Source organism: Cyprinodon tularosa, unplaced genomic scaffold (genome assembly GCF_016077235.1).
Source record: "Cyprinodon tularosa strain WSP-4 unplaced genomic scaffold, ASM1607723v1 ctg120, whole genome shotgun sequence".
NCBI lineage: Eukaryota > Metazoa > Chordata > Actinopteri > Cyprinodontiformes > Cyprinodontidae > Cyprinodon > Cyprinodon tularosa.
The window spans coordinates 827,020-837,846 of NW_024038004.1; the positions used below are offsets into that span (position 1 = coordinate 827,020).

Below are 10,827 nucleotides of genomic sequence, written 5' to 3' on the forward strand. Positions count from 1 at the left end.
AAAGCTTTACAATCTTTACACTGTGCTTAGACAACATTCCCACAATATAAGAAGGAAGTAGAAGTTACTGAACTTCTTAATCAAGTAATTGATTACATCTATTATTCATGACCTCCTTAGTCTGACATGATGATGTAAACTCTGCCCAGCCTTCCTTTCTTTTTATATCTCTCCTCTTTGCTTACACTTCATCCTTCTCTCTACCCTTCCAACAGTCGCCTAACTACATAGGGCTTGGGAATTACTGTGCCAGTGTCTCAGTCTTCAATTCTTGTACCCCTATCCCCAACTGCCAGTTTGTGTTTTGCTCGACGGGAGCAGCCAGAGGTGTCGACCCTGCAGGCTCTGTACCTGATCAGTCTCTGGGCAATATCAATGCCACTTCCAGCCAGCAAAATAGCAATTTATTCCCACTTTTAAAAAGATATAGAACTGAGCTGCAACAAGAAATGCATAAAATCAGAATCTGGCAAAAAGTAATGGGGTTTAAAATTGTGTATGAATTTTTTTTTATTAATAAGGTCCTAGTTATTGTAAGAGATGTAAGGATTTCCTGCTGTTCTTGAAATTGTAAAATGGAGAGCCTTGCGAGGGTTCAATAAAAAAAAGCCAAATTTAAAGCCGCAATCATTTGATCATTTATGGAATTGTCCCTTTTTCTGAGTAGTCAACCACAAAACAAAATTAACTCACAGATGAAAGAAAACCAAAAATGGGCATCAGAGACTTTTAAAAGCCTGAATACGAGTGGTTAAACTTTATAAGAAGTGCTAGTTAGTGAAAATGCTGGTGAGGATTCTCAGTCATCCAGGTCATAGTCATTCCAAAAAAGTAAAAAAAAAAAAAAAAAAAAATCCACTGGACTTTGAAGTTTGAAGACATTTCGCTTCCAATCCAGTAAGCTTTTTCAGTTCAAAATGTCAGAAATAGCGTTTAGTTGTACATGTTGTACAAGTTGTACAAAGCCTTGAATTCAACACTAATTCTGACATTTTGAAGTGAAAAAGCTTCCTGGATGGGCAGCGAAACGTCTTCCAACTTGAAAACAAAGTCCAGTGGTTTGTTGTTTTTTTTTACTTTTATGGAAGAGTAATTAAAAACTCAAAACTGTCAACCTTTACCTTTTATATACCAAGGCCTTTGTTTCAGGGATACATGGTAATCGATGGATGAAATGCGGATAATCAAAGCCTACTACCTCTAACAGAGATCTGGAAGAGCATATTTTTAACATTTTTTATTCCGTATAGTCCTTAAGGGGAAAATTTTAAATAAAAGCAATAAATTATGATAAGAGTAATTGTTAAAGAAAAAGAATAATTGTGTTGGCCCGAGAACCTGATCAGTGCATCTCCAGTCAAAATTAGAGCTTCATGATATCCAGAAAACAAGTATTTATAATAATTCCTGCATATTGCATTGACAAATACTTACTATAACCAACAAGTTTGAATTACTCAAATTTTCTGTTATTTGGCGCTAAATAAATAAATTGAATTTACACGGATTAAAACCAAACATGGATCAGGCATAAAAGCAAGAGTACATAATCTTTATTCATCTTGATATAACAAACTATACAATTTTTAAAGGCACTACTTTGCAATTGTTATACTGCAAACAATATCACAATGATGAATGCAGATTAATATGTTGTGTAGCTCTAGTCAAGACAATGGAAAATGCAGTCCAGTCTTCAGGCTTCAAGTTAAACTAAATATGAACAAAACTTTTCATCCGTCACTATAAAGACGATACAAAATCTTTAAGATTTACTGTGTAGGTAAAATAAAACGTAAGATATAATCAGGGATTGGAGTTATCTGATTTTTACATAATCGTCTTTAAAAATATTCAGATTTTTTTTTAACAAAAGTGACTACTTTTTATTCAGTAAATACATCAACCATCATCTTGCACTCTGATGTAATTTTCAGATTCATTAAAAAGTGAAATAAAAAAGGAAAGCAACCTACAGTGATTAAAAATAAACTTTTATCGTCATTTTGTATACACAGAGTGTATATAAAATGAAGTTTCGTTTTGTACAGCTTCAGATAGTAAATGAGCAGCATCTGAGCAGTGAAATGAACATTTCCATTTCATAAAGTGCAGCCGCGATCAAATGTAAACAGTGTGGGAGAAAAAAAACATGATCCATTGCAATAATAATTGTAATGCTCTGAACCCCACAAAAAATGTGAAGTTACCGTGACTTTTAACAAAAGCCAAAATGTGTGTCATCCAGGAAAAGTATGAGCTGAGCAAATATACAATATGGTCATGGATGGTGCAGCCCAGGCTTCCATCCAGGCTTTATGGAACACTACATATGTACAGATCTGGCCGGATTTAACAAACCATGCCTTTTCCTAAACCCACAGATTAAACATGCATGTAAACAAAGAGGAACTCTACTTCCTTTCAAAATAACCAAGCCACTAAGCTCCTCCATGGCTGCCATATTACCATCAAAACAGCGTCTGCAGCCAAGAAATCAACATATCAATGGTACATGCCAAAACAACCCTGCCCCGCACTTTCCCTCCAAAGATCATGCCAGATAAACCCCGAATCAGGGAGAAATTAACAAATGCTTGACATTTGCTCAACATCCATTATTCTGACACTTCTTCAGAATTTCAAAAGGCTGAACGCATGCTTAATCAACATTCATATTCCCAGAGCGAGCTCCAGCACCATATTGCAGCCCGCCTCAGTGCTGATGAAAACGGCACATTAGGGCTCCATTCGAAAACCGTTCAAGGCCTCCTCACGAGGGAACTGTGCGGGGATGTGTGTTTGTGTGCGTGAGACAGTGTAAATTAGGGGAAAGCACTGGCCCCGTTTTGGGAGGCTGTTAACATTAAGTGCTCTAACTTTACGGTTTGATTACTTTCCAAAACAGGGGGATCTGCCTTTTTCTACCGATTACCAGTTCCTTTGATTGGGGGCTAGAATGGCCCTCTCCATGCATGTTTATGCGTGTATGTGTGTGTGTGCAGGGGGGGAATCATTACATCCAAATTCATTCATAATAGCACAGAAGGGCACAGAGGACTCTCGCTTACCCTCCCTCGCCATCCTACCCTCCTTCCATTGATTCTCTCTAGGGAAAAAGCTGTGCAAGGACTTGGGGTCCCCTCTGGACTTTAGGGAAGTCAGGCAAGGCCTCAGAGAGCAGCTCTTCATTTCCAATTCTAATATGAGGACCTTGATGGGACTGATGTCACAGCACTGCCTTCACCGGCCTGCTGCCGAGCCAGAGTCCAGAAACTAGACAGGACATCAGGACTTGCTACAAGGAGGGCAGGGAGGATGGATACGGGGATGGTGCTGGGGTGGGGGGAGTGATATTTGCATGCCCCTCTATTGTGAGTGGGGGTAAAAAGTGACAGCACCGTGTCCAATTGTTTTCCCCTCAGAGCAGCTCGGCCAGTAAGAGAGGCTTGGCTGACAGATGACTCCCAACATCTGTGTTATGCAGCCGTTACAGATGAGGGACCTCACATCGCATCGCTCTCTCCCTGTCTGTCTATGGGACACTCCCCCTCTCCTCCCACTATCGCTTTGCAGAGAAAAACTAAAAGACTGACAGACCATCCATGGAAATTACCCTAAAATGGTCTATAACAATGATCTTGTTCAAAGTTTAAATTTTCTTCCCTTTGAGCCCCCAATCAAAAGCAATGACTGTGAAATGGGTTTGAACTCAATAACTTTAGCATAATGATTATTCCTTTATATTGAAATATACTGGCTTCATTCTAATCCAACCAAAATCTACATTTTTATGTTTAAAAATAACTAAATGTATCTAAATCACTCCAAATATAAAGATGGTTCCTATCTAAAACTCATGTATACAGAGGGGAAATTTCTCTATTGAGCAAAAGCAGCTCAAGCTGTACTTTTAGACCTAAACATTGGCTGGTTACAATAATGAAGGTATATTGAGATTTTAAAAACTCTTTACATTTTATCTTAATTTCTACACTTTAGAGTTTTTTTCTCCTTGTCTTGCTGTGCATTTACAGTCAACTAGCTGAAAGATGACTGCAACACTCTTCTATTTCTAAAAACAAAACAGATTTAATTGTTTGAATATAATTTTATTTAAAATAAAAAAAAAGAAATTACAGACAAATCCGGTGTCCCTGGTAAAAGGAGCGGCAACAGTTTATCTTATAAAAGCAATACCTTAATAAACTGAAATTTTGAGGCAAATAGTAGGAATGTCCCAAAATAATTAGTTTAATTCCAATACGAAACAGATATTGCAGCTTTGAGAATTGCCCAATACTCATATTGGCCAAATGCGATATTAGAATGTTAGAAAAGTCTTGATTAAGTAATCTTACTAAAACGGAACAAAAGCCAACAACAAAAGGTATGAAAACAATGAGTTACAGATACTTTTAACAAAGGCATTGTTTCTGTTAGCAAGAAAATAGTGGAGATTTTAGATGCTTGAAGTCAATTTTTTGGCCAATATTAAACTGATATTAATATTGGATCGGGACATCCCCACTTAACAGCATTTTGTTGTTTAGAAGCTGACTTAAGACTCTTCCCAGGCAGAAAGCCATCAGTAACTCTCAGTAACTTTAGAGACAGAAACCAGCAAATCTAATATTTCTAATATTTAGAAACATTAGAAATATTCTGAGCAATAAGCAGTGAAAAGCAGTATGAAAGCTAGCAGGAAGCTTTTACTCTAGTTTAAAGGTCTTGTTGAGGATTTATTGTGATTTTTTTAAAACACCTGCCTTCTCCACAAAATGCTCATGTAAAACCCTGTACCCGCTCCTGAGAGGGAACGCCTATGAAACGCCTGCTAGAGTATGCACGACCCAATTTCTCCTAATGCACGCTCTGTTTAAAAGTTGCTATTCTCATAGCTCATACAAGCTTATTGTGGACGAACATCCACCCTAACCCATAAATCACTCAACCACTATACAGACCGGAGACTACATAGTGGACTTTATAGTAAACTGTTCGGACAGATGATCACTGCTTTTTGCTCCTCGTTGGTCACGTACCTCCTCCTCTAATACGCGGTGCCTGCGGCATCTTTGTTATTAGTCGCCGCTGTCAGGGCCGCTGTGAAAGCAAATCCCATAATGCTTTGCGTGGGGAGCTCTCCACACTCTCCACGCAAAGCATTCCGGGATGTATTTCTGCCTCTTCTGAGGCCTTTCTTTTCTTGTCATACACTTCATAAACGCTTTTTCTCTTATGACCCTCTGCCATTATAAAAGAACCTCGGTGATAAAGGTGAGCTTCAATGACTGTCTGAAACCGTAGCTCACCACAGATATACGCCTGAAAGTGTCCATTCACAGAAAAAGATAGCTAACGGGGCGAGCACTTAGGATGGCCCTTTGTAAACATGTCACCAAAGTGATTGACAATTAGTAGGACCACTTATTAAGATGATCCACCCCGGAAATAAAGATTTGTCTTCTGTACCTTGAAATCATTATAACAAAAAAATCAAATGCAAATGATTTATTTTTGCAGAAATTGAAACAGTCCAATTGTTTTTCCATTAAAAATTAATGTAGTTTCATACTTTAATAGATGTTATCATACTAGTGTATAACCATTTATGATTAAAAAAATAAAAAGACACACACACTAAGTGCCGCTTAAAATCACAAGAGGAAAATTCACATTCCTACCTATTTTTCTCCCCAGTAAAACCCACTTTATAAAAGTATTTTTCTGAGAGTCTTTAACTTGTAGTAGCAGCAGCATTACATCACATTTCATTTAGGGATGCTAGAGAGAAAATAACGCAATCCTTTCCAAACAAACTATTCACAACTCATTCGTTATTTTCTGAACCAAATTAAAAATGGATCCAAATCCTTACTATATTTACCTCTTTGTTGAAATACAAATCATCGAATACTGTGGCGTAGTACCTGTTGGCTACAACCTCTCTGCCCATTAAAACTAAACCATTATTTTAGCCATAATTTTATTGCAGGTTTTGTCCACAACACACCCCCAGCTCTCACCCCAACCCCTCCCTGGCCAATCTTTACGCAGTGGCAGGGCTCCCACACGGTCCGAAGGGACGGGAGGGGGGAGGGGGGCAGCTGACTGCTGTGCCTGAGCGCATGCTAAGAGATGATGGATGGCCTAGTCGATATGTTGTGTCTTAAGAGCCTGATTTCCTGCCAGTCCAATCACTAACCTCCAGAGCCTGGCTCAGCTGATTGGACAACCAGAATAATTTTGCAGGCTGTGAAAACACTGCTGCCGTGCCTGTCTGTCAGGCCCAGTGACGAGACTCAGGGATTTTAAAGAGCAAGGGCCTCCCCAGGATTGGTTATGGTGAAGGAAATGATAACAATAACCAGCAAGACTAAACAAAGGGGCAGGCACCTCTGGGAGAAAAAGATTGTGCAGAATTATTGTAGACAGTCTTATATTTTCCTTTCATCAGTATATGCAGCAGTAACACTTTTCATAAAAAAAAGGTTTCATGGTTTAGGAAACAAAATGAAAAAGAAGAAAAACAATAAAAACAGTTTCCAACTGTAGTCACCTAAACAAGCAGAATTCTGTATGCACTTCATACACATGACATTCTGTAAAATGCTGAGAGCAGGGGAACAAAGGTGGAGTGAATCTGCTCTGAATCCCCTTTGGGGAGCTGATACTTTCTTTTAGATTGGTGATTAGGACACAATGGAAGTAGGAAGCTCCAAATACATGCGACTTTGTAAGTGACCTCGACGGGATCGGCCATGGTGTCCTGCTGGCCTTGGGGGATTACACATGTTACTTTCAATAAAGTGAGGGCCCTCAGTGTCAAGGAGAAAGGCAAACACAACCATTAACCTCTCTCTTCGATTTCTGGATGCACAAGGGCTGCATGGCAAAACGCCGCCTAACGCTTGAGTGGAAGCTGAAGTAGAAACCTGCGAGGAATTAAATAACGATCCTAGAGACAACGTTTACTGAGATTATGGATGTTTTAAAGGTCTAAATTATACATTTCAAGGCTGTCTATTCGAAATACAGACATGCAGCAGCAAAATCTTGCAGAGAAACAAAGTCTGGCCCTTAAGCAAAATATATTTTCTCAGTTGAAGATAAATTTGCACAAGAAGTGAATTCTTTGCAAAAATATTTTTTACCACTGCTATTAACAGTACAACTCCAATATTAGGAAATAGCTTCCTCTTCTCCACATGTTTATAAATTTGGAACAAACAGACAGGTTCTTTACCTTATCTCTCTTAAATTATTTTTTCCTCTTCAGCTTACTGAACATATTATAGGACTTATTTTAGTTGGCTAATTTTACTGTATGTTTAGGTTTATAAAGCAATATGTAATAAATATCCTGTTGACAGACAAAAATATGACCTATTCTCAGTTTTCTAGTAGAGTCCAGTAATTTGTATAAAAACATTTCGGTGCTTTAAAAAATAAAGAGAAGCAAAACAGAAAAACAGATTAACAGAATCACTGATCACCAATCTGATCACCGATCTTCTTCAAAAGCAGGTGTAATGTGTTTTTCCACGTTCTTCACCATTATGTTTGTTGCCTACAGCAAACCCATCAGGAGTGTTTGGCAAAGAAAAGCTTAGTTAGTGTTATGTTGCCAAATCATAAAGTTCCAGTTGAAGTCCCAATCCGTCAGCATATAGATAATGACCAATATTTGTTAAGGTAATAATAAAAAAATAAAAAAAAAGACAGACTGGTGACCACAGGGTTTGCCAATATACAAATATATGAGCCCTAACTACATAGACCCAACTTATATGGGCATTTCAAATTTTAACTCTCAAATCAGGGCCGTAACTACCATTGAGGACACTGACTTAATGTCCTCAGCATATTTTATTAAGTTTATATTTTGTGATATATATAAACTCCAAAAATATTATTTAATGAAAGGGAGAGTAGGACAATGATCTTGGTCACCCACAAAACTGGGAGGTGTTTTATAGTTGAAGAGCTAAGAGTAGCATCTATCCAATAAAAGAAAGGAGCTCGAGAGTTTAGGCATGCGCTTTGCGCACCATCAACACGCACTGTCGCTATAGTAACTGCCACACACAGGCTACAAACTCTGTTAGTGAGTCCGTCAGTCACTGCAGTTACTGGAAGAGGAAAACATCGAGCTAATAATGTAGCTGGAGACAGTTTAAGTTGTTGATGACTGTGAGAATAACAGGCATTTTAATGTGGAAATATTTTAGCATATTTTAACTTATTTATAAATGACCATATTTATAGCTATTTTTAGAATTTCATACTATAACATTGGGCTGCTCTGGAACCTGCAAAACTAATTTCATTTAATTTCATGTTAACGTGTTGAAATGACAAAACTCCTCGAAATATGCTGTTGAAACGACTTATATAGTATTCGACTGTGTTGATATTCTTCACTTAAGGATAAACAGGATAGGGAGGAAATGGCAATCTTTGGGCGAAACAGCAAGAGGAGCAGTCAAGAGATGCAAGGAGAGCAGGTACTAGAAAAGGAAGATTCTGCACCACAACTGTATATGTTTTAAAAGTAAAATATTTATTGCTTGTTACTTGAAGTATTGTGTAAGATTATAATAGAGATATGGTTTTCCATAATAAGAGAACAGATTAGGCACTATCAAGAACACAATATACTGTGTCTGTGTGTCTATTTTAAATAATGAAGTAAATATGAAGCAACTTATTTCAATTATACTGGAATTTCTTTTTTTAACACATTTCTAACTTCTTACATAGAAGGTTCAAAAGAAAGATGACAAATTTTACACGTTTATAATGCCTGAAATGTCTGGCAGGGAAAGAGAAACAGAGAAATGCACCGCCTAGCCTTTTCAAAAGTCTTAACAATGTTGCTTTTGCTCCTTAAGACTCTGAAAATGCCCAGATTTAATTAATGGAATCAAAAACATTTTCTGGGGTGAGCCGCTGAGCCTCCCTAGAAGTGACCAACTCTTGAACTCAGTATTGTTCAGGCCCTGCATACGGCCCTGTCTCAAATCCTTTCACATTTGTTTTAAAACGGGAGACAGGAAAACTAAGTTTTAAAGTGACTGCTTTAAGAAACATATGTCCTTGCTCCTATTGATAAACTTAAAAAGAATACACATTCTGCTCAAAATCTTTCTTTATACTTCTTAGGTATTCAAATTTTACTGACTACCTAATGGACTGACTTTGGGCAGCCCTGCTTTAAAGTTTGAACCCATAAAATGCAAGAATTATTATATTATTATAATTAGCAAATCCCACTAGATCCCTAGACCAAGTATAGGAATGTGGTCAGATGGGGTGTGATATTATTTCCATATCCAAGCACTGACTTCAATGGGCTAAACTACAAGTGGTGCCAGATATAATGCTGCTTAGTTGCAACACATGGCTGTCTTCTCCTACACTGAACTTTGAAGATTTTTCTTTTCCTTTATTAAATTCAATTCAGTTTATTTATACAGCGCCAATTCAAAACACATGTCACCTCAAGGCACTTTAAAGTTCAAATATCCCTCAACATAATGCTCACTGTATGCTAATGTAACTAAAAAATGATCAAGCCTCATCCTCCTTTGTAATGTCATGTTACAAAAGGAGGAAAAGGCAAAAACTCATGTTACTTATTAAAACTTCTATCTTAGAAAAACACATCTAAATTCAATTTCCCATGCTTTTTATTTATAGGCTCAGATACTCAAAGGCTGGATTTTACAGTTTAAGATAATGCTGCTGGAACAAACAGGCATTTCTTTTATGGATATCCACACATTTTTGCACATAAACTGTGTTTTGCTTAAGTGTTTTATTCTATTAATCACTCCCTAGTAAATGTAGGTTGAAAAAACTAAGAGAATACAGTTGAACGACATAAAAATGGGATATGTGTAGCGAAGTGTGCAACTTACTGAGGGAATCTGTCTCTCAGCATCTTCATGCACTGCCGTGTAGGTCTCAGCTGGTCAGTCCACCTCGCTATCTCTTTATATTCCGGCCGGGACAGCTTCATCTTTAAGCTCTACTGTATCTAAAAGCCCAAAAACGAACGGATAAGTTGTATTCATTGCGCCAGGAGGCAGGTGTTTGGAGAAAACTGACAGCTGTCAGACTCAACTGAGCTGCTAACAGGATTTAGCTTCATGTTAACACAACACACCACGCTAAACGCTTCGCTCAAACGTTTTCTCCTATTTACATGCATATATTATACGTCTCACTAACACATCATACCATTATAGAACATTTAAGACCGTCAAATAATATGTACATTTGTTTTTTACCCCTAATTCTTGCTGTAAGAAGACAAGCTCCGATAGCCGCTTCCCGCTAGGAAGTTGAAGCAGCAGTGTTTTTGGTGAAGAGCCTTTCGATTGGCTCAGCAGTAAGGATCCGCAGTAAACCGGTACCTGATTGGTTAGATGGTTGGTGCGGCAGCGTGTGGGGCAACCTTATTGGTTCCAGCTTTTCTCTCTTGATATCTTTCAGCCTTAAAGTGGTACAACTCTTGAAATAATGGCACCGATACACACACAATAAAAATCAGAGTAGCAGTATAATAGTATGTTTGACGAGATTGTGAGAAATATCTCTGAACATTCATCAACTGAAATATAGCTGAACTTTTTATTTATTTATATAACATCATTTTAAAAAACAACAACATATAATTAAGAAAATCATTCCACAACATTTTGTCTCAAATGTTAAAAATAATGTTATATCAAGAATTGCTTGTGATAGATACATAAAATAATAAATATATTTTTTAAAGATTATGTTTTACCTCTTTTTAGAGCTTTAAATTGCCTT

The 10,827-nt window shown here is 37.5% G+C and overlaps 1 protein-coding gene across 4 annotated transcripts in view; it reads right to left on the minus strand.

Moving 5' to 3' along the window:
• cdin1 (CDAN1 interacting nuclease 1) overlaps positions 1 to 10,379 on the minus strand; it is an 80,749-nt gene extending 70,370 nt beyond the window's left edge. For 2 of the 4 annotated variants that reach the window (XM_038272731.1, XM_038272713.1), the window contains exons 1-2: positions 10,299 to 10,379; positions 9,927 to 10,045 (exon numbers count right to left, since the gene is read on the minus strand). In XM_038272731.1, the coding sequence (XP_038128659.1) occupies positions 9,927 to 10,027 (101 nt within the window). In that variant the 5' untranslated portion in view covers positions 10,028 to 10,045; positions 10,299 to 10,379. Of the gene's footprint in view, positions 1 to 9,926; positions 10,046 to 10,285 lie in introns of those variants that run through there. The other 2 variants (XM_038272722.1, XM_038272739.1) reach the window with 2 other exon arrangements.
• Between the last annotated feature and the right edge of the window lie 448 nt (positions 10,380 to 10,827).